Source organism: Eucyclogobius newberryi, unplaced genomic scaffold (assembly GCF_026437365.1).
Source record: "Eucyclogobius newberryi isolate DKJ021-1_F unplaced genomic scaffold, fEucNew1.0.hap1 SCAF_1, whole genome shotgun sequence".
NCBI lineage: Eukaryota > Metazoa > Chordata > Actinopteri > Gobiiformes > Gobiidae > Eucyclogobius > Eucyclogobius newberryi.
The window spans coordinates 25,382,479-25,408,147 of NW_027315723.1; the positions used below are offsets into that span (position 1 = coordinate 25,382,479).

At 38.4% G+C, this 25,669-nt stretch overlaps 1 protein-coding gene across 1 annotated transcript in view; it reads left to right on the forward strand.

Moving 5' to 3' along the window:
* The window catches only part of nkain2 (sodium/potassium transporting ATPase interacting 2), a 180,714-nt gene that overhangs the window by 120,689 nt on the left and 34,356 nt on the right, over nucleotides 1-25,669 (forward strand). Inside the window, exon 4 of the mRNA XM_072441066.1 lies at nucleotides 18,764-18,964. Within this exon, the coding sequence (XP_072297167.1) occupies nucleotides 18,764-18,964 (201 nt within the window). The remainder of the gene's footprint in view (nucleotides 1-18,763; nucleotides 18,965-25,669) is intronic.

The window sequence follows — 25,669 nt, forward strand, 5'->3', positions numbered from 1 at the left end:
TGAACAAAATTCTAATTTGCCATCCTGATCATAAAAGTATGAGAGCCAAAGTCATATTTTGTACGGCGTAACCGTAGCGTTGACAGAAACATCCCATGTTATCCTTATGGGAAAATCGTAGAATCGCTCAAATCACCACATTTTTACGCTTCACACTTTAATGAACTCCTCCTAGGGCGATTGTCCGATCAAGTTCATATTTGGAGAATATCATCTACACAAGCGGGGCATCAAAACTTACCCATATTTTGATTCTAAGTGCTACGGTCTCTGTGTGGCGGACCCGCAAATATATGTCAGAAATGGGAAAACAGCGAAATCTCTAAAATCACCACATTTTTACGCTTCACACTTTAACGAACTCCTCCTAGGGCGATTGCCCGATCAAGCTCATATTTGGGGAAAATCATCTACACAAACGGGGCATCAAAAGTTATCCATATTTTGATTTTAAGTGGTACGGTCTCTGTGCCGTGGAGCTGCAAATATACTGTCACAAATGGGAAAAACGCCAAATCCTTGAAATGTTCACATTTACGCTTCACACTTTAACAAACTCCTCCGTGGGCAATAGCTCGATCAAGCTTTACTTTGGGAAAAATCATCTACACAAGCGGGGCATCAAAAGGTATCCATATTTTTATTCCAAGTGCTACGGTCTCTGTGCGGCGGCGCAGCAAATTTGACTGACACTTGTGTTCATTTGCACTGGATTGGCCATGTCCAATGTGTCGCCGTCTGTCAAGTTCTTTTTTTATTCAACACACAATAAGGGCGCCATCTTTATCAAGTCAAAAGCGCAGAGTCGGAAGGCCGGCGGCCCGCGAGGGCCGTTGGATGCCGCTTGCGGCTTTAATTATTTTTATTTTTCTTGTTCTTCTGCTTTTTGATCTCTAATTTGACCCCCTGAACATGCTCAAAAACTCACCAAACTTTGCCCAAAATTCAGAATCGGCGAAAAATCTGATTTTTTCTGGGCCATTTTTTTTTTCGTAAAAAAATGGCGCGACAGCGCCACCGACAAAAGTCAAAATACATTGCGCCTATGGGAGACGCCCCGAGGTCAACTTTGGCGTAAAGCTACGAAATTCGGGACACGCATTCCTCTCGTGAGGACGAACAAAAAAAATCATTGTGGCCACGCCCCCAGACTTACCCTATGGCCGCCATCTTCCTTTGAAAATGAAAATACGCTGTGTTAGTCATTTTGTTCACGTCAAACTTTGACGAACTCCTCCTAGGGCGTTTTGCCCACCGACTTCAAAATCGGCGTACGTCCTCTGGACAAGTGGGGCATCTAAAGTTATTCAATTTTTTGAGATACCTTTAACGGTCTGTGTGCGGCGCAGCCGCAAAGTTGGACAACTTATTTTGGAATATTGCAGATCTAAAAATTGCTCCCATTTGATCAAAACCAGTCCGATTAGGACCAAATTTGAATCAGTTGTTAAACTTTCTAGTTTGGACCAGTTTAGGCTGACAAAATTGAAATGGCCGCGATAGCGCCCCCTACAGAGTGACCTTTAAATTAACATTGAAGGTCAAAAATTAGTTTTACCAAAATTGTCTAAACTTTACCCAAAATTCTATTTTGCCGTCCCGATCACAAAAGCCAATCACAAAAATGCCTAAATTTTTACGGCGTAGTCGTAGCGATGACAGAAACCTCCCATGTTATCCCTATGGGAAAACCGCAAAATCTCTCAAATTACCACATTTTTATGTTTTACACTTCAACGAACTCCTCCTAGTGCGTTTTGCCCACCAACCTCAAAATCGGTGTACGTCCTCTAGACAAGTGGTGCATCTAAAGTTATCCAAATTTTAAGGATAACTTTTACGGTCTCTGTGCGACGGAGCCGCAAACGTTTCCCAGAATTCTGACTATTTGGCCTTCAGAGTGGCCTATAAACAATAGAGTTTTTCCAAATGACATGACATTTTGCACTAAATTCTAATTTGCCATCCTGATCATACAAGTATGAGAGCCAAAGTCATATTTTGTACGGCGTAACCGTAGCGTTGACAGAAACATCCCATGTTATCCTTATGGGAAAATCGTAGAATCGCTCAAATCACCACATTTTTACACTTCACACTTTAACAAACTCCTCCTAGGGCGATTGTCCGATCAAGCTCATATTTGGGGAAAATCATCTACACAAGCGGGGCATCAAAACTTATCCATATTTTGATTCTAAGTGCTACGGTCTCTGTGTGGCGGACCCGCAAATATATGTCAGAAATGGGAAAACAGCGAAATCTCCAAAATGACCACATTTTCACGCTTCACACTTTCACCAACTCCTCCTAGGCCGATTGCCCGATCAAGCTCATATTTGGGGAAATCATCTACACAAATGGGGCATCAAAAGTTATCCATATTTTGATTTTAAGTGCTACGGTCTCTGTGCCGTGGAGCTGCAAATATACTGTCACAAATGGGAAAAACGCCAAATCCTTGAAATGTTCACATTTATGCTTCACACTTTAATGAACTCCTCTGTGGGCAATAGCTCGATCAAGCTCATATTTGGGAAAAATAATCTACACAAGCGGAGCATCAAAAGTTATCCATATTTTTATTCCAAGTGTCACGGTCTCTGTGCGCTGGAGCTGCACATTTGACCGACATTTGTGTTCATTTGCACTGGTTAAGCACAGCATTGTACATGTCCAATGTGTCGCTGTCTTAGTTCTTAGACAATTGCGTTAGCGCCATCTCTGTAAAATGCAGAGAGCAGAGTCGGAAGGCCGGCGGCCCGCGAGGGCCGTTGGATGCCGCTTGCGGCTTTAATTATTTTTATTTTTCTTGTTCTTCTGCTTTTTGAGCTCTAATTTGACCCCCTGAACATGCTCAAAAACTCACCAAACTTTGCCCAAAATTCAGAATCGGCGAAAAATTTGATTTTTTCTGGGCCATTTTTTTTTTCGTTAAAAAATGGCGCGACAGCGCCACCGACAAAAGTCAAAATACATTGCGCCTATGGGAGACGCCCCGAGGTCAACTTTGTCGTAAAGCTACGAAATTCGGGACACGCATTCCTCTCGTGAGGACAAAAAAAAATATTATTGTGGCCACGCCCCCAGACTTACCCTATGGCCGCCATCTTCCTTTGAAAATGAAAACAAGCTGAGTTAGCCATTTTGTTTACGTCAAACTTTGACGAACTCCTCCTAGGGCGTTTTGCCCACCGACTTCAAAATCGGCGTACGTCCTCTGGACAAGTGGGACATCTAAAGTTATCCAATTTTTTGAGATACCTTTTACGGTCTGTGTGCGGCGCAGCCGCAAAGTTGGACAACTTATTTTGGAATATTGCAGATCTAAAAATTGTTCCCATTTGATCAAAACAAGTCCGATTAGGACCAAATTTGAATCAGTTGTTAAACTTTCTAGTTTGGACCAGTTTAGGCTGACAAAATTGAAATGGGCGCGATAGCGCCCCCTACAGAGTGACCTTTAAATTAACATTGAAGGTCAAAAATTAGTTTTACCAAAATTGTCTAAACTTTACCCAAAATTCTACTTTGCCGTCCCAATCACAAAAGCCAATCACAAAAATGCCTAATTTTTTACTGCGTAGTCGTAGCGATGACAGAAACCTCCCATGTTATCCCTATGGGAAAACCACAAACTCTCTCAAATTACCACATTTTTATGTTTTACACTTTAACGAAGTCCTCCTAGTGCGTTTTGCCCACCAACCTCAAAATTGGTGTACGTCCTCTAGACAAGTGGGGCATCTAAAGTTATCCAAATTTTAAGGATAACTTTTACGGTCTCTGTGCGACGGAGCCGCAAACGTTTCCCAGAATTCTGACTATTTGGCCTTCAGAGTGGTCTATAAACAATAGAGTTTTTCCAAATGACATGATATTTTGAACAAAATTCTAATTTGCCATCCTGATCATAAAAGTATGAGAGCCAAAGTCATATTTTGTACGGCGTAACCGTAGCGTTGACAGAAACATCCCATGTTATCCTTATGGGAAAATCGTAGAATCGCTCAAATCACCACATTTTTACGCTTCACACTTTAATGAACTCCTCCTAGGGTGATTGTCCGATCAAGTTCATATTTGGAGAATATCATCTACACAAGCGGGGCATCAAAACTTATCCATATTTTGATTCTAAGTGCTACGGTCTCTGTGTGGCGGACCCGCAAATATATGTCAGAAATGTGAAAACAGCGAAATCTCTAAAATGACCACATTTTTACGCTTCACACTTTAACGAACTCCTCCTAGGGCGATTGCCCGATCAAGCTCATATTTGGGGAAAATCATCTACACAAACGGGGCATCAAAAGTTAGTCATATTTTGATTTTAAGTGGTACGGTCTCTGTGCCGTGGAGCTGCAAATATACTGTCACAAATGGGAAAAACGCCAAATCCTTGAAATGTTCACATTTACGCTTCACACTTTAACAAACTCCTCCGTGGGCAATAGCTCGATCAAGCTTTACTTTGGGAAAAATCATCTACACAAGCGGGGCATCAAAAGTTATCCATATTTTTATTCCAAGTGCTAAGGTCTCTGTGCGGCGGCGCAGCAAATTTGACTGACACTTGTGTTGATTTGCACTGGATTGGCCATGTCCAATGTGTCCCCGTCTGTCAAGTTCTTTTTTAATTCAACACACAATAAGGGCGCCATCTTTATCAAGTCGAAAGCGCAGAGTCGGAAGGCCGGCGGCCCGCGAGGGCCGTTGAATGCCGCTTGCGGCTTTAATTCTTTCTTCTTCTTCTCGGGACCAACCCCCCCATTTTTCACCCAGTGAACATTGACGAAAAGTCACAAAAATTTGCACACCTCTAAAAATCGTGCCTCTCTACATTCTGGCTATTTCCCTTTTCTAAAATAAAAAAATTGGCGCGTCAGCGCCCCCAAATGTACCAAAAATGCATTGAGGGATGGGAAATGACCCAAAAAAAATCTGATCGTAGAATCATGAAATTTGGCGCAGAGGTAGATGGTGACAAGAGAAGTAAAAAATATTATTACGGCAACGCCGTCTGCCCAACCAAATGTCGGCCATATTGCTTCAAAAATGGCTAAATATGACTTCGGAGTTTTTCCAAACGTCGTACTTTTACGAACTCCTCCCAGGGCGTTGGCCCTAAAAAGCTGAAATTTGGTGAAAATGCTACTGAGGAGTGGGACATCAAAAGTTATCCAAATTACATTGATACCTCTCACGGTCTCTGAGCGGCGAAGCCGCAAACTGTAGCTAGAATTTCAGAAATCTCCCATATGTAAAATTTCTGCCGTTTGCGCAGATAAAGTCCGAATTGCGTCAAATTAGAATCAGTTGTTAAACTCTTTGCCCTAAACCTACTTGAAGTGAAATAAATTTATTTGGCGCCACAGCGCCCCCTACAGATTTTATATGGAGGTTGAATGTTTAGTTTTGCGAAATTATCTGAAATTTGACACACAACTCAATTTTGGCATCCCCATCAAAAAAGTCAGTGAGACCCATGTCATAATTGTTATGGCGTTGCCGTAGCGATGACCAAAACCTCCCATGTTATTCCGATGGGGAAATCGCCAGAACATGTTTACACTTTAGACTTTCACAAACTCCTCCCAGGGCGTTAGCCCTATTAACCTGAAATTTAGTGAGACTCATCTTCAGGGGTGGACCATCAAAAGGTATCCACATTTTTATTCAAAGAGTCACGGTGTCTGTGCGGCAAAGCCGCACATTTTGCCAAGAATTCAAAATAAAATTGCTTTTTGATGGTAAAACAAAGGGGAGAAGATGTGACAGCGTCACAGATTCAGCAGTAGGCGTAATAAAAGGACAATTGGGGCGCGTTAGCGCCCCCTCCTCTTGCGGCGTGGCGGCGGCGTAGCGAGGGCCGATCATTGCCGCTTGCGGCCATATTTGTTATAATTTTTTGTTTAAACTATGGTACTTTTTTATTTCTGCTATTGTTTTTCTCTCTCTCTTTTCCTCTCTTTTTTCACACAATACTCTTTTTATTTTCAGATTATTTTTGCCCCCAAAAAAGTTTAAACTTCAAGGTTTAATTTGTATCTTTTTCTTTCTCCTATTGTACTTTTTTCTCTCTTGCTTTCTCTATTTTCTTTTATCAAATAATAGATCCTTTTCCCCAAATACTTTTTTCTCTACAATTCAACAAAATTCAAGGTTTAACAAACGTATGAACAATGGATTTGCCTTGTCACAGTTAATCATAGTTACTGTAATAGTTCCTGTCCATGTTAATGAGCTGACTGCGGTCCAAAACAGCCACTGTAATCACTAAGGCACAGGCACAAAGCTATACAGGCTTATTTCATCTGATATTTTTGTTTTTAGTCAGAGGAATTGCTATTTTTATCCCCCTTGAGTCACAATGGATAGTCTGGCATAGCTATAATACTCAGTTAGGCCAATGTTGCTAATGTTGTCTACTTTCTTTGCCCTTAAGTCAGATTCACTGTCTAGACTGCACGACGTAGCGGGCGTTGCACATGTGCAGTGGAGGAGGTGTGGGTGTTCTGGCCGCTCTGGTGTATTATTGGTGCGTGCATGTCCTCCGGGGCTGCAGTGACAGAGGGGAGCAGATGCTGAAGCACTCAAGGGGAAAATCTGGGACTCTTTTCCCTTAGTCGCACTGTCCAAACAATGCACACACATCCAGCCAGCCATTGACAGAAGATATCCTCCAAAGTTATATCCCTTATTGTAGGGGCATCGACTTATCCAATTTTAGTATTACAATTACTGCAATTCTGCTAAAAATACAAATATTTCATAATTCAATGTATGGTTTATCCTGAGCAATACCTCCTAAAATAAAGCAAAATTAAAATTCAATATCCATCAATATAGTTACTACATAAAATACACACTTAATCTGTGACATGAAGTTCTAAAATACACATCATGAATTCCCTTTTACCTACATTATTATTATTTTTTTGTACAAACAAGGCCAAAAGGATTGACAGATTATGAGCAAATAAATATATAAAAAATGTAATTTAATCTTGCCTTTCCTTCACTATAACAACTATTACTTATTTATATGTTGAATTTATTATTATTCATCCATACTTTCAGCTGGTTATTTATTTATTTTATTATTTTACTCACATTGTCTCATGAACATTACTCGAGTAAGTGAGTCAATATGACATAAACTAGATCAAACAGCACTTTAAATGTAGATTTACTTGTTTGCAGTGTAGATTGAATTTAAATAATGCATTTAATGTTGCTCTAAAATGTTCACATCTCTACTTTGTGAAATTGAAAAAATAAAGGTATAATAAGAGCTAAATGATGTTGGAATGAAACAAGTGGAGATTTTCCCCGTTGCGTGAATGTAATTTGCTGCTAATCATAGAATCTAGGTCAAGCAATGTAATTCTCTGTGGATTTATTTATGGTCACGGCACTTTTCCCCTTAAGGCTCTCACCACTGCAAACACTCTGTATTGACAATGTGCACGGCTTCATTTTTACCGCGGACATTTTACCATTTCAACATGTCAAAAAGTGACGAGGCTCGGCTGAAATGGCAGGAACCAAAAAGTGAGAAAGATGCCGTGGTAAAAAAAATCCAGTTGACAGCTTTTCCAGAGTGCAAATCATTCATTTCACTTATAATTTTACACAACTTATGAGCCGCAACGTCTGCCTCGTGTTAAGAAGTTGTAGTGGCGGCGTGCGCTCCATCTCGCATCGCGGACTTGCATAATTGAAGCAGGTGAGAGCGATGGGTTGTGTCTCTAAAGTGTCCAGTGTGAACCAAGGCCACAGCTGATGATAGTCGCTCTCACCTAAAACAGAAGAGTCCAGATTGTAATGGGGAATTGTATTTACGACACAGCTTTGAAAGAAAAGATAAAGATTTCAACTAGATTTGCCATTTACTGTTTGTTTTACTGTTTGTTTTCCTTTCAGGGATCAGTTCACTGTGCACATTTTAAACATCCAGAAGCATAAACATATGAGAGAGAAGATTGAAAGAGAAACTGATGAGCTAATTTTACATTTCCGTATTTACAAAGGTCTAGCAGTTTCTTTAGTTTTTTCAGTTTTTCAGTTTTGACTTGATTGATCGTAGGCGTGTGCGTCGCCTCTAATCTGCCGACATGAAACGCATCACGATTCACATCATATCCAAATAATGATGACAAGGGCGAGTTATTTAGATTTTTCTTTGACTTTGGTATGTCACAAAATTAAAACTATTATTCTGTCTGCTTTTGTGAGTCATCAAAACGACACATAAGCGACTGTAGACACTTTCTGATCCTGGATGAGTCTCAGTGAAAGTACTGACACTGAATGAGTCTCAGGGGTGTGACAATAAACTATAGTAGTGTTTATTATTTTATAAACAATGGTAGAGAATAATTGTTTGTTGTGCATGTTGTATAATCGTGATATTTGCCAACAAAGAAAATTGCAGTTATACCACCAGAATGTGCTGATAAAAGCCACTTATTCATGATGTTTTCTTCTAGATAGTTTGTTATTTTCACTTAGAACAAAGTACATTCCATAATAAATGATTCTTAGTTTTAGAAAGGGAAACGTACATTTTTAAACCGTTCGCTATTTTAATCATTATTGTTATTTTATCGTTAAGCATAATTATTTTGATTATCGTGACACACATTTTCAACGTCGTCCCAGGCCTCGTCTCAGTGAAAGTATTGAATGAAGCAGTAAATATTTTTATACTTTGGTAAATGGGGCACATCCTGTTTCTAAAAGGTATTAACCACTTCACAAAAATTTGAAGTTCAGTGGGCGCTTGGGGCACACTGCTGCCCTCTAGTGTAGAACTGACCTATTTTGGCCAGTATTGACTTTGAAATCAACTGAATTCCAGGAAATGACGCAGCCTCAAATATGCACTACTAATCTAAGATCACCTGTATGGCAAACTTTTGCGATTAGCGATTTTTTATGACCAAAATAATCAAATTTTTCTGCTATTTAATAAGACAAAATCGAATTGTGTTTTTGATTTAATTGTGTTTTATTGTTCATTCATATTTATTCATTGTACATTTGATTAAAAAGACATTGTAAAGCTGACAATGAACTATTGTTTTCACCTGTCTCAATGAATAGATTTGGCAAATAATGCAGAAAGTTACGTAAAAACCATTTCAAAAGGCATTCAAACTTTTCTTTATACTTTTCTTCTGCTTTTCTCTAATAAACCTTCTTATCCAACTTCCCCTTTCCAATTGAAACCCAGTTAGCTTTAAAAAGGCCATTACCTACACTCAACGCTGTCAGGGTACATCATATTGGGGTGCTGACCAGACCTCTCTTTCCTCCATCTCGAGGGAACGGAAGACAAAAGCAGGAACGGAGCGCTGGTAAATTGAGGAGAAGAGCTTGGAGGGGGGTTGTTCTGGGTTGGAGCAGAGGGCAGGACGGCGTTGTGGAGGCAGGGCCCGAGGCAGCGGGGCCGACAGATGTGGTTCAGTGGAGCGGCACCAGCCCACAGCCAGAGACAAAGACCACAGAGCACAAGTGCATGATCCTCCACAGAGCACTCCAAATCAGACACTTTGTTTGTGTGTTCGAGTGTGTGCATTAAAAAGGCAGGAAATATCGAGGTGTACGAGGGTGCTTGATCCGACGCACGCATCCAGATGGTTACAAGTGGGGTTTTTTAGCAAGCTAGAATTTCTCGCTCAATATGGCAAGTTAAATCACCAATTTATCACTGCAGAGACTGGGATCCGCATGACTTAATAAGCAAGGAGAATCCAATACGAAGAAGAGGTGTGTAAGATCAATACGACATGGTATGTTTTTGTCACTGCAGGAACAGTGTTACCTGTACATGGTTTATACCAGTTTATGACAAAAGGTGCTATTATGATATATACTTAAGTATGTTTGCACAACTTCACAAGAAGATGAGCCAATTATACCAATCAACCCTTATCTCTTTAGAATAAAGTTCCTCAGTACACAACACTTTATAAATGCATTATTAAGCACTTAGACATTTTATAGATGCTTATAACGCCTTATAAACATTGATAAGCCATTAAACAAAGACATGTGTGTTTATAAACCATGTGCAAAAGTTTGTAAGAGCATTTCTAAGCAGCTTATCAAACTGTTTTCAATAAAGTGTTAAATACTGGTCAATGTTTTATTAGTGCTCATTAACATATAACAAATGATTATTATATTTAAAAAATGATAATAATGAAAAGATTAAACTTAAAAAAACAAGCAAACAGAACAGACCAGAGTGCAAATGTTTCAATAAAAATAATCATGGCACATCTAAAGTAAAATAAAGGTCCCATTTGTTCTAAAGTTGGCCAAATGTATCCATTTCAAAATTAACTCTGAATGTCATTGTTTTCATTTGTCTGATGTGTTACTATGTCAGTCCAGTGCTTGATCGTTGGTGAGGTTTGTGTCATTCATTTCTTTGCGATGGCCTTTTTTCATGCCGCCCAGAGTGCATTCCAGTGGTATCCATTCATTGTGTCCATATCAGGAGCTTTGAGACCCAAATACATAGTTCTAAAATGTCCAAAACAGTCTGCAGTGCATACATTTCAGTCAATGGGAAAGTCCAAAATGCCAAAGAGCCCATTAACACATGATTATTAATGGATTATAAAACGTTTACTAATGGGCTAATGGGAACCTTAATTGACGCAGACACTCCAGCAATGGCTTCAGCCATTGCAGATTTTCTGGTTTACAGTGTTACACTTTTTTCAATTCAGTAAAAATGTCTGTCCATCAGTATATCTCTCATCTGTCACTACGATTACAAGCAGCCGGAGTAAACTGCAAAACTGGCATAGTCCAATTTAAATCCAATGTTCAAAACGCATGTAAACGTGGAACTATCATGGAGGTTTCAATCCCCCAGACGTCAATAACACACGTGGAGAAGGCCGTGTGTAGTCGTATTGTTGGCGCGTGTAAAAGTGTAGTTCGATCACTCTAGGAGCAGACAAAGAGAGACATTTAGAAACAGCTTGAAGAATAGTAGCCATGTGTTCAGATCGGCAGAGAAACAAACTATAGCCTCCCTCCTGAGGTGTTTATTTTTGCCGCAGTGAACATGTCAAATGCTGTTAAATGTGCGTATGATAGCCGTTTTGTTTAGCATTTATAGCTACAAAACTTTAGTGCCAATGCTGAATTACTAACGTGCAGCCCCTTGTTTACCTGTTTGGTTCTATGACTTGGCCTGGGAGCGTGGTCTGACCCGTTTGGGGGCAACAAAGAATTGGATTTGGATGTTTAGCGCACTCAGATTGGTAAGTGGTGGTGAGTGTGTTTTCATTAATACAAAACCTGGACATAAAAACAACAAAGTGCAATAAAAATGGCACAAAAAGTAGAAACTATTCAGGATCACAGCCAACATATCTCGCTTGTCATGGTTTGGTTCTGGTTTGAGCCCAGTTTAGTCCTGATGTAGACTTGGTTTGGTCCTGTTCTAGTCTTTAGTTTAGCTCTAGGTTTAGTCCCGGTTTAGCTCCAGTTTTGATGTGGTTTATATGCAAATGTGAATGTGCCCTTCATCAGCTACTTCTACGATAACAGAAGTTCTACTACACAACCTCACAAAGCCACAAGTTTCTAATTAATGACCAAATTTAAAATGCCAACCTAAAACCACCAAGCTATTGTTCATCTATTGTTTGAAGTTTACATGGGGGAGCGTTCATTTTGAGGCCTGACGGCTCAACAATGGCGTGGAGTCAAACCTCATAAAAAGAACATCAATAGTTAGACATTGACACATGAGGCTGGTGATTTTAAAGTCACTTTCATATTTGTTAAATTTGGCCCATTGTTGCTTTAGTTGAGCAGAAATCGAAGTAGTGCAGCTGCCGCTTAAGGAAAAAGTGTCTGAAATTTGAACTAAAAATGACATAAGGTGGCAAGTTTATAGTAACTCATAATATCAATATATCCAAATATCAATATATCCTGACGCTTCATTTGGGCATACAGTATCGATATCATGGGATGCTGTATCGATATATCGCCATGAGTAAGTTTTGGTATAATTTCCTGAATTATTTTGTGACCGCGCTACAATTTTGTTGCTTAAAGAAAGGAAACTTGTTTTGATGATTGAAATGGCTGTACCGTATTTTCCAGACTATAAGTCGCACCTTTTCATAGTTTTGGCCGGAGTGCGACTTATACTTATATTTATACTTATATACTTATACTCCGGAGCGACTTATATGTGTTTTTTTCTTCTCTATTATGCATTTTTTGGCGACTTATACTCTGGTGCGACTTATAGTCTGGAAAATACGGTATTTCATTTTGAGTTTGTGCAGGTCCAGGTTTAACAAAGAGAAATATCGTTAAAATGTATTGGGTTCTTTCAAAAATAGTGATATATATCATAGAATATCATGAGCGATATATCAATTATCGCCGTATTATGAGCCGTATATCGTGTATCTTATCGAATCGTGAGTATAATTGTAAAACTGAGATAATATGACAATAATAATAGTATTGAGATTCATTGGAAGCAGCCATAAGTAATTTCAGTCAAATCAATATTCCAAATAAGCGTGTAAAGAGTTTTAAATACCTTTTTGTATTAGCGCATGAAATATTTAACAAAGTCATTCAGCCCTGACTATTAGCTACGACTTGATATGCGAGGACAGATTTGCGGCCTGGTCTGTCCCCATCACTTCATCACGTCATGTTATTTTCGATATAACATCTGGCATTTCCTCCCAAATCTGATTCACACCTCTATCTGTCCCTCAGCTTGACTCTTATTTTCCACAGCATGATTTATTACCATAGTTTCACACTGAAGATTATTTCCAGCAGCCTAACTTTATTTCCAGGCCTCGGACGGACTCTGACAGCACCGCGCAATAGCCGGGAGCCCATTTTAATGACCATCACAACTCTAGCTGTTTCTGTGGTCAGTTTAGGTAATATTGATTGGATTGGACAAGTTCGGTACTGCACTGACAGTTTCAGTGTCCCATTTTTTTTCACCAATCCCACCGAGAAGTCTTACTTAACGGGGAATGTCGTGCGGGTTCGAAAGCGTTGGAGGAATTTGTTTGTCCATTCGTTTGCGTCGAAATACGATGACAATACAGTCGACGGTCGTGGTTCCTTCCGTCACGGTGTCGTGAGTTCGATTCCCGGCCATGACCGTTCGCCGATGTTCTCACTACAGTTGTAAAAAAAAAGAACCTGTAGTGCTGTTTTATTAACTCCAGCAACCTTTAGCTCTAAACTGCAACTTGACGATTTCAAAGTCTGGAATGCTCTTGAGACAGAGGACGACGTCAGAAGATACAACTTTAATCTGACGTCGACATTTGAGTCATCCACAAAAAGTTGCTATTGGTCGAACGCTGATCCAGTCGAACCATTATCCAGGTCCAAGTCTAAACTGTGTGTGTACAATAATATACTTGATGATATACCGTATTTTCCAGACTGTAAGTTGCACCGTTTTTCATAGTTTTGGCCGGGGTGCGACTTATACTAATATTTCTACTTCTATACTTATACTCCGGAGCGACTTATATGTGATATTATTTGTTATTTTCACACTTGCAACCGCATTTCATACATACATATACATGTTTTTTTCTTCTCTATTATGCATTTTTGGCTGGTGTGACTTATAGTCCTGAACATATGGTACTTATAAAACCTGTGAGAATAGTTTATTTGCAATAAGCTCCTTCCAAGTACATAACGGCTCATGCAGCACAAAGTGTTTGAGGAACGTCTTTGTTGGTCGGTTCGATTGCAGTAAAACATGATGACAATAAAACCGACAAATGATTTCAGGTACTGTTGTGCTAAAGCCGGCGCGTGCAGTGCTTTAAGGCGTTGCACGGTCATTTGGCGAATGTCTCTACCACCTCTCTCCCCATTTAACACTACAGCTCTAAAGAACCTGTAGTGCTATTCATTCGGTTCAATTATTTACAGTCATAACTCCAGCTATTTCAACATTTAACTCTAACTAGAACTCAAAGATTACCACGTCTGTCTCTTGAGCAGTGACTGACATGTCGTTGGCCTAGTTCGCTAAAAGTTGGGATTTTACTTTATATTGGTTGAATCCAGATCAAGTCGATACATTATTTAGGTCTAAGTCTAAGTGTAGAATAATATACTTAATGACCTACTTATGAATGTGTAAGAATAGTTCCCGTTGCGTTGGTCTTGGCGAGCTGTTGTACGTTTTTTGAATCCACATCATACGTCACGCTGACCTACTTACTGCGCACTACCCTGGAGTGTGGCAGGAATAGTGTAAGATCGAGTGAAAACTCAAAATATTCCCTGTGCTGTCTCCACCACAACTTTTTTTTTTTTTTTTTTTATAGATTAATGTAATTGGAAACTATTTAGTCCCAATGATCCACAAGTGGCAGTGCACATTATCAGCCTGACCTTTATGTTAAGTACCGTTTAATAAAGTCCAGGAAATGGCTTTTCCAATAATAATTACTTTTGTGTGTCTGTCTTTAAGTGTCCATTAGAAAGATAGAGACCATGTTAAATAATGGGCATCTAAAATAGGGGAGAGGAAGACATTTGAGAATAAAATGTGTCTTCTTTTGGGGCAAAGCGCTGACGGACGGGCGGAAATTTTGAACGATTTTACACTTTAAAAAGGAAGATGGCATTAATCAGAGCTCTTTTTTTAATTAGCCTTTTACTCATTACAGCAAAATAGAGAGAGGGCAGGAGAAGCAGAGGAGGAGATGAGTGTTTTAATGGCAATATGAAGAATGTCGACAATAATGTTTGCGTGGAGGGCAGATAAATGCAGGTAAAGCTCTGTATAAAGATCTGCCTCTTGCATTCTTGGCTGCAATACGTCAAGCTAAATCTGGCAAAAGGCACGCTGCTGTGAAATGTTGCTTCTTCTTCTAACACTGACTGCAATGGCTTTTTCCTCTAGACCCTTTTAAAACAGCGCAGTTATTGTTATTATTGTCATTATTACAGTGTATTTATATAGCACTAGGCAATGTGGGTGAAGTGTCTTGCCTAAGAACACAACGACATTTGAAAATTAACATAACTCTGGCACATAAACTAACACATGTTCATTAATGTGCACTGTTCCATATTAAATAAAATAAACATAAAGCCAGTGAATTCCCACACAATTACACACTTTAAAATGTTGTCTATACAGTACAGTTTGTTGTAGTGTTGCCTAAATTTTGACACTAATGGAAAAACGTAATGCTCAATACAGATTTAGATATCACAATGAGAATTACTATCACTTTTTCAAACAATTGAATGGAATTTTCACAACAAAAGAAGTGCACTTTCTTTAATAACGCTGTGTTATCTCACAGTAGTTTGAATACCGATCAAATACAGGAAAGGCTCAACGTTGTCCCATTTGTGTGAGTTCTCCAGTGTGGATACCAGTCTTTCTTTACACTATTACACTATTTATGAGAGCGAGGGCAGTTAGTGTTAAAAGGGAAAAGCCATTGACGTGTCGTGTGTGCCAGAAAGTAATTACAGAATCACAGCAGAGCCAATCATTCACACAGAAGCTCATATGCGCTGTACGTCGCCTGTACATCGAGGTGAATAGTGCTAGGAGCAAAACATTTTCTCAAAAACATCAATTTGAGGAAGGCTATATGAGAATATTTTCACAGCTTTACTTTGCCATCAAACAGTCTTCTCCAACTGGGAATTGGAGCCCTGAAGCGCTCTTCAAAGCCACCAGACTCTATTGACAAAAACGTCAATTTCACCTGGCAGGAGACTTGCAGGTTTATTGCTGCCACAATAGCTTCATTTTTTTGTCACTGTGTAGCTTTGGTGTTTTAACACATAATTCCTAGTACAAGCAAAAGAAAAATATAGAGCTAAAACGTGTGTAGGCAGCTGGCTAATATTTTCACTTTTATTTAGCGTATTATTGTTGAAAACCGTGTTGAGTTTACCCTTTTCCTGCTTTAAAATTTAAACTTATAATAACTTCAGGACAGACTTAGAAGTTTTGTAGCTTCACTATTTTGGTGAAACAATTTGGCCAATACTGTATTTTTGATCTTCACAGTCAGTCCTAGGCCAGTAACCTACTCAATGACCATTATTTATGTCTCTTTAGTTTTTTATAAATCCCTATTATTATGTTAATTTACAGATGTGAAAAGTATTGAAACATTATATATCAGAACTAGTATACGACCACAGGGTTTAATGATGAAAGTAGAGCTGGGTTTCGATTCAAATTTCAAGAATCGATTCGATTCTGATTTTTACGTTTCAAAATCGATTTTTTCCGATTTTCTCAGATTCCATCCGATTCGCTCCGATTTCGATCTGATTTCCGATTCGATCCGATTTCGATTCGATCCGGGGGTTAATGTTATTAAAAATGAAAAATGTATTTGAACCGTTTCCTTCACTTCATGACTGTGTAGAGAAGCAACATATTAAAACTAGTATTATATCAATATTAAACAGCAAATCTTACAAGTATTGGTAGTTACTGATGGAAGACTGATGAAAAGGTTAAGGGTCAATCCACCTTCAAGAAAGATGATTCAGGACAATAAATGGAGGACATCATTGAGGTGACTACATCTGCAACAGTGGATTCTACTGGGACACTAACCACTGCATTATTATTATGCTTGAAAATAATTAAGAATTCACCCAAAAGCGGTTGCTACCAAAAGCATTTTTATTTTAAAACTGCTCACACACTGCCAGTACTGAAACTGGAGACTGGAAACTGCATTTTTCCAAAAAAAATTAAAAAAATTGTAATTTAAAAAAAATATATATGTATTATTTTTTTTTTTTTTAAATCGATCTTTGGACGTACGAATCGATAATCGGTCATTAATATGCAAATCGATTAAAAATCGGAAAATCGATTTTTTCAACCCAGCTCTAGATGAAAGTACTTGATATTTTAGTATCGTGACAACAATGACTAATACTGCCGAATTACTGAATGCAATACAAATATACCGTATTTTCCGGACTATAAGTGCGACTTATACTTATAGTTACTTATACCGGACCGACATATTTGTGATATTATTTGTTATTTTCACTCTTTTGCAACTTACATATGTTTTTTTCTTCTCTGTTATGCATTTTTTGGCTGGTGCGACTTATAGTCCGGAAAATACGGTAGTTTGAATAGTTTTAAATCACATCATTCAAACCGATCTCAGCCATTGTATACATATCAGCGTGACCATTAGTATTTCTTACAATTGCCTTCTAGTTTGCACTGACCATGTTATTTTGCTTATAGGTATGTTCTTCACAGATATGAGCTTTTTCTTTTTTTTTTTTTAATCACCAAAGTAGTTTCCAGTGTATATTCCATTGGCGTATAATACAGCATTTCCAGCCCAGTAAGTTTGTGTTAGTTTGTGTGTGTGTGCTGTGGTGCCGGTGTGGTTTGTGTGCGTGTCATTAGCCCAGCTGCCTCTCGGATGATCTATGTGCGTCCTTGCTAAGTAGAGCCGTTAATATGTGCATTATTTACACCAAGGCGAAGACCACAGAGAGAGAGAGAGAAGGGGCATCTCCGAAGAAGGACTTTGCTCCAAAATCCAACTGCATTGCACCTGCAGTGTTCAGGGCCGAACGCCATTACCATTCTGCATAAAGAAACCCCATTGCCAATTTTCTGTTTTGCTATGCTTCTAAGTCTTTCTCAGGGCTGCGCATAACATCAGGATAAAAACGTAGATTATAGATAATTAAACTGGTCAGCCAGAATAGTACGAGACCATCAAAGACTCATAAATTCCTAAAAGTACTTCAGCTCGTTCGAAGCCTTAAGAAATAAAATAAATACAGCAATATGTCTAAATCTGACCAACAAAAGGCTAAATTTTTTTTCGTATTTTCACTGAGACTCTGTTTTTAGAGACATATAAAAAAAAAGGGAAATATTGCAATGGCTATTTCGGAGGTAGGCAAAATTTGTGTATTTTCTGTATTTAAACCTATTAAAAATGATATTGAAAATGACAGAAATGGCTGTGTAATCTCCCAAACAAGGGTACAAAGTGATTTTTCTGCAATTGTGGTTTATTTTATGATTCATTCTTGTTTTGTACTAAACTTGAACCTAAACAAATACATTTACAAGCACATTTTTCACACATTCCTGGTATTGAATATTAATTTCTGTCAATCTCACCAACACCTACATTGAAGGTAATAAAGGACAAAGAGGATTTTTTTTTTTAATTTTCTCTTATTATATTTCTTATAAATGAAGTCCTTCTGTTTGCTTCATGTTTGAGACAGTAGGTTTTACGTCTGATGCAATCATCTCTCTTTCTTCAGGTTTAGTGCTGGCAAAATATGATCATAAAGTTTCTCAGCTCCTTGTCTCCGTTGCATTCTAGACTGAGCCTTTGCTGATGGAGTGATGACATTAAATTTACAGTATTCGACTTTACAAATCACTTGATCCTTGCAGCTTCTCCATTCCCACATCTTCAATCTTAAAACCCCTCCATGCTGTGATTAAGATCTAATCAGACTTATCCTGAATCATTAAAATTATAAATCTGCAAAGTATTTTTAGCTCCGAAGCCCTCGCCTCAGACTCAGTTATGACACACGGTCCGCATTTAATTAAATGGTGGTGAAAAGCTGCTTTGACTGTTGGCCCGGCTCTCATTCTTGTCCGACCTTTTGTCCCGCCATTGTAATTCCGCGGCTAATATCGCTCCTCCGCTTGTCTCCGCAGGACTCTGACCTGGTGCTGACGTTTAACCTCTCCATGCACCGCTCCTGGTGGATGGAGAACGGGCCGGGGTGCAAGGTGACCCCCATCACCCCTCCCCCCTCCTGGGCACCTGAGGACCACCGCTACATCTCTATATCGGGCTGTCTGCTGGACTTCCAATTCATAGAGGTGGCCCATTCCTCGCTGCAGATACTATTGGCTGTGAGTAGAGCTCATGTCTTTGTCTTGATGTTTCCTGAAACATGGACACTTTTCTATATTTCCATTACTTTTCTTTCATTCTCCATACCTATTGTATATTATATAAATTAGATCATTACTGCTATTAAACCAATCCAAGAAAACACATTTATTTTGAAGCATGAACTTTGACAGCCTCTCAAAGTGCCAAATATTGGCAGATTGTTTTAAAATAATGGCCCATACTGATATCGGTTAAAACCCTCTGATACTGGAACCGATATATTGCCCATCTCTAATTTAATACTAATAGCAATTTTACATCAAAAGTTCTTTTTCCCAATTGTGCCACTTTGTCCATGTGGAGAATGTTTTTTTGTTTTTTTTTCATCAACTGGAAGTGATAAAACGTGCAGGTTTTGCTCAAAATACCCAAAGAAACATGTTTTAAAACATTTATGGTGACATTTTGAATAATGGCTGCTGCTGCGGGGTTGTAAAACTACAGAGTACAGATAGTTGTAAATATAAGATAACATTCCTGCTGTGTTATAGTAATAAACACACACTGTCTTTTGTTCGAAGGAGCGTTGTTTTTCATCTAAAAATATCTTTGGGAGTCAATATTAGCAGTGAGGACAGCTGTGACTGGTTTTATGATCTGGATTGTCTGTAGACCCATCTGTTCTTTCACTTTGGGTGAAGCAAATGTTCTGACGCTCTCTGCCTCCTTCGTCTTTTCTTCTCTCTCTATTTATTTATTCTTATTTGATTCAGTAATATTGTTCATACTAGCCACGCTCTTTTTTCTTATGTTGTAGCTACACACAGATAATGTTAAAGAATGCATTATTGTTAACCAAAGCTTTGCTTTTATCTGGCAGCTTTACTAATCACTAATTACTCACTAATCATATTCATTGCTAATAGAGTTGTGCAATTAATCACCTTACAATTGTGATTTCAATGATCACTCTATTACATTACAAAACAATAAAACTAATTAACTTTAGAATGTTATGTGTGCTCATCCTGCCAATCATAACCAATCAATAGTAACCCATTGTTCATACAACCAAAGCGTTTAACGTTTTATGACTTGGTAGACTTGTATACTGCTAAGTTTATGTATTTAGTCAAATATAATCAAATCCCTAAACCATTGAAGACAAAGTTTACCCAGAGGGAAAGTAAATATAATTTAAGGGGAATGTGTATGTTTGACAGACGCTGAGGGAACAGAGTTTATCTAGTAGAGGAGTTATATTACAGTACATACAAGCCACTTCTTTATTTCAGTTTAAAAGTATCTTAGCAGAATAAAAATGCATTTTGTTGTTGTGAAACTTGGAGTGCTTGTGGATGGTACTTGTGCTCTTCCTGTCCAGTATTATGTAGTTTTGTTTTTGTTGATGAACTGTGCACTTCAAAATGACACATGTCCACCATCGTGAGAGTTGAAGAGAAGGCTCGGCACAATAAGCCTTGGCTTCTGCCTGCACCTGGTCAAATAACACATTTGAATTTCTTATCTTGTTTTGTGCTTGGATGTTGAGCACTTTTTATTTTCACCAAACAACAATAAATAAATGAAAAAACCTGGAGCAAAGACACTTCTCCAGAGCAAATACTACAAAATTATATTAGGTTTTTTATACTTTCTCCACAGTTTCATACAGTGTAATATATAAGTAATGGTTCAAAATAAATGTGATTTCAATTATGAGCCAATATGAAATAAAAATAAAAACATCAAACTGCAGACCTGTTGGTCAGCTAGGGGTTGGGGTTTGAGCAATGTGTCAATATGTTATGGTATTTTGTCATACAGCAATTTCCCTTATACATAGTTAAGTGCTGTTTTATTCCTTCATAATGGCACAGAAAATATAGAGCAACCCTTTTCACTCATAGGGGAGACATAAGCCCTCCAAGTTCTGTGAAGATACTTAAAGCCATACATCCTCATTAGGTAAATTGTCTGTAAAAGCCGTCTTTAAAACTCTGCTTGGAGATTCTCCTGTCTGCTTTCATTGCTGCTGAAACGATTTTTCCTCTTCCCTCGTTTTGCGACCTGGCCCTGTGCGCTTCCTCCTCTCCAATACTGTCAAACTGTGATAATTAGGTGGATCAGAAGAGACAGGAGAGGAGTATATACCGTGCAAAGCCTGAATGAGGGAGGCCAGTCACTTTCATCCCTGTTGTTTGCCTCTAAACACAAACACTTTTGAGTTTCGACACCACTACACCAGCCTTTCCCTTACACCAGCCGTTTCCATCAAAAAGATACACGCCCAATGCTCCAAGTAAGGAAACTGCCTTTTCCATTCATTTGCACAGCTTAAAGTTTTATTAGGTCTAGCGCAGTCGATTGTCTGGGCAAGTGTTTTGTAGAAGAAAGAATTTGTGTTTTTGTAGCACTTTCCAGACATAGTATAAGTGGGTTACTAATACTCATCTTTCCATGTTTTATTGTAGGATTCAAGAGTATCTTAGATTAGCTATATAAATACACTGTTGTAATACTAATAATATTAGTAATAGTAATTATCATAGTAATAGTACTAATAATAATGATAATGGCAATAAATAATAATATGAATAAAAATGATAGATTTAATTAGATTTAAAATAGCTGCATATTGAGTGTTGTTTACCCATTATACACACATTTGGACAAAGTGTTAGACTTAGCTTCCTTCATTTGTCACGTCAGGCCACTTTAAAGCTGAGTTTTTTTCTTTCTTTTTGTATGGAAAGAGCAAAGCTTGTGCTTTACCTCAGAGAGACTTTTGTAAAAGTTTTGTGCTGTCTGCATTTAATAATACGTGTTTTATGAAGTAAGAGCTGAAAGCTACGCTCTGCTGTTTTAAAGCCGCGCACAAACCTGACAATTATAATATTATTACAGTGTATTTATATGTGATTTAAAAATCTACAACCGGTTTTGCTGGTTGAGAATCAGGTTGCCCAGGTTTAATAAATAAGTTCCATAAACCAATTCATGGAAACTTATAATGATGGCAAACTCATATGATTTATTTATGAAAATCATTTGCCATAAAGAATTGAGAATATATGACTGCGATAATAATAAGCTAAAACTTTCTACACATTTCACGAGTTTAGATTTGCCAAAACTAAAATATTTATTTTCTATATTCAAGTGTTTTGCAGGCAGCCTAGTTCCCAAAACAGGCATTTAGCATCGCTCATGGTGCTTAGAAACTCTGAAACAGCATGGAGAGAAGTATTCCAGGTGTTTTGTATTCTGCGTCTCTCTCTCTCCCTCCTCGCTGTTTTCTGGTGTCTCTCCGTCAATCGATACTGGTACTTATAGTGTGGCTGAGTGCCAAGCCACTGCGCAGCTGTAGCACTGTCTAACTGTAATTGGTGTGTGGAAACAGTGTCACATTTCATAAGCGCACACTCCAATATGTGACTGTGGCCGGCCCGGCGCGCTCTGGTTACTGGCTGCTCTTCTATAATTGGTGGAAACGCTGTCAGGGTCCTTAATAATAACATCCGTTCATTCGGCAGACCAGGTGACTAAGTAGGCGACGCTTGTGGTTAGGGTCACGCTCGTATACTCGCGGGTTACACGGTGAGATACTGCACTAATAGGTTCATCAAAATGCAGTTGTATATGTAAGATTATTGTTTGTCCAGCGAATACGAGATGGATTTGACGAAATAGCTCGCTCACTGTCTTGTCACTGGTTTGTTGAAGGCGTGTTGTAGAGGTTAGTACTTCTTGTAAAGTGTATGCAGGTTTGGTATTTGAATTATTCCAGAGTTTTCAAAGGGTCAAAGGCTTGTTTACAGCAATGTAGAAGAGAATGAAGGACCAACACCAACACAAAGAGGTATGTTTTTCTAAAAAGGCAGTAATGAAAGCACTATTTTTATGTGCTGCCTGGAACACAAGGTCAGGTCACTGTTACAATCAGCAATCCAATAGAGAGAAGGGTGAGTGTTCGTCACTAACTGTATAGAGGATAGTATGTTGCTGGATGAATGTAATGTGAACTGTCCTGTAAGAGATGTGCTTAAGGTTAATGTATACTTTATTGCCCTTGTAGGGAAATGTGTCCTCTGCATTTTACCCATCTGCGTGTCCAGGTCTTGAGCTAGGTTTTGTCAGAACATAGCTGGAGGATTAGCCTTTGACCATTATTGGTTGATGGAGGAAACTGGAGCGCTCGTAGGGAAGCCACCCACACTCGCTGCACTGCAGGACCTTCTTTTTAATGAACGTGCAGGTTAACACTTATTCTACCACTGATGCCTTGTTTAGCATAACCATTGGCCTTAAGCATTCAAGTATTATGAGTTGAGATGAAAAGCAATTGTTTGTTAAGAATTTTTTGTTAAGATATAGTAAAGTTCACAAATTAACAAAATGTGGGATTTTTAACTAAATCTGGTATTTGTGTTATTATTTTTTAAATCCTGGCATACTTAAATAACTTTAAAAAAAAAGTTTTGAGAACAAACTAGAATTGAACACATAAGCACTCACAGTCTGGGGCAGAGCAGAACAATATAAATATCCTCAGAAACCCTCTGATATCACAAAAAAACATTTTACCATCCCTAACTAAAATATTGAGTAAGATTTAGAAAAATGCACATGAATCCTAAGGACCTAACACATACATATATTCAAATCAAAGACTGCATTTGCTGTTCGGTGTATTTACAGTCGTGACATGAAGCTGCGTTATGACAGAGGGCTTGTCAAAGCTATTGGCATTTTAGAGCATTCAATAATTGATGTGCACCAAAGTTTGCTGTGTGTATTTGTTTACAATGTGTTATATTTACTGCTGTGACTTGGCACCAGGTTATGACATAAGCATTGACCAAAACAATTAAGACCAAAATATTGAGAAATCTGTTAGAAAAATGCTTTGTAATCTATACAAACTCCCTCTGAAAGAGAAGAACAGTTTCCTTTTGTGTTAAATCCTTCCAAACGAATAATAAACTCTGCTCTTCATGAACTCAACTGGGTCTGCATAAAAACAACAACATGTCCCTTCTGGGCTACCATAGGCAAGAATGAAATATGATTCGGGTAAACTAAGTAGAAGATTTATTATAACGTAGAAACAGCGGCAGGAGACAGGAAGATGAAGTGAGAATGGAAGTGCACGAAACTGTGATAAAAAGCCGACACAGACGTCTCCGTGACACGTTGCTCGGGCACATTATGAAGATCTGAGCAACCGCAGAACAGAAGGTTTCGCTGGGGAGCTGAGCGACAGGGAAGAAGGAGAGGGGCTTCTGTGTGGGCTCGCATCCTCTTCCCCCTGACTGTTCACAACACAATCACTCGCTCTCCTCCACCCCGCTAAAAGTCCTGCCACGCAACAAATCTCATCTTCAAAAGATCCCGATATAACTCGTGAGATGCAGCGTCGTGCTGGTGGTAGCCTGGTGCGCCGTCTGGAAAATAATACAAGTGATTAGCATAAGCAGAATGCAGGAACTAATCAATGACATTACCTACTGTTGTTTTGAGTCAGAACACTCCACACAGGTCGAAGCAGCCTTTTGACACGGAGGGAAAGTGAGCTTGTGTGTGTGTCACGGCTATTACAAAGCAGCTTTCAGAGTCAAATCAAAGAGCTGGAGGTATTTATAATAAACAAAGAAGGGAAAATCGAAATATGTCAGGAATAATTGCAACGTGTGTATGTGTGAGTAATGGTTGTCAAAAGAAGAATTCAAGGTGATCAAGCTCTTTGTATTGTACTTGGCGGGGAATACGGTCGTGCAGCACTTCAACATTTAAATTATACTGTGTAGAATTCACTTATTTCATGAACTGCATTTGTCTTGTGCATTTAGGTACACATTTAATTATAAACAGAGCATTTTTGAACGGCTTTGTTGTAGCTCCTCACTTTCAAACTAAAACAAAATAGCGCAGGGTTAATAGGGTTAAAATCAGATACTAATCGATTCTAAAACCAGTGTCGAAGCTAAGACTCATTTGAGCGAGGAACGAAAAGGACAACGTTTGATCTTTTGTTTGAGTTTTAATATGATCTTGAGCTTTATCAGAACTATTATGAGATCACAATGTTCAATAAAGAAATTACTGTCATTTGGTGTTGAAAATGGCAGTTTTTGTATAAAACCTTGACCTAAAGAATTACATTTCATCATTGTTTTTTTTAAATCTGTAATCAGAATTGAGCTTGTAGTATTGAGCGTGTAGTATCGTGACGACATTAGGTTATTTACACCAAGTGTCTGAAAAGACAAAGAAAGAAAGTATTTGTAACACAGTGCTCAATTTAAGCCTGTCACACTCATTTCTCTTTTAAGATATTGTTCAATAAGTGACACCAGAAACAATATTTGGGGGGTTCTATATTTGTTCATATTTAATTTCTTTGGGCTATTTGGGAACTGTGTTTTATTTTTTTGTACTACAATAACATTTGAGGTTTAGAAGGTCAAAATACTTATTAGTATATAGTATTTTGACCCTCTAAACAAATCTCATTGTGTTTCCTTGGGCTATTTTCATATTTTTCCTTTTGGTTGTTTTGTTGGTTTAGTTTTAAATAAATGAGTTTCAATATTGATAATAATAATATTTCCTGCAACATATCGCACTTCCACATTTGTTAACGTGACAGACCCGGCGCAACTGTCAGGAAAGTTTACTTTTAATACAGAAAAGGCTTAGGTGACAGAAGACTTGGACAT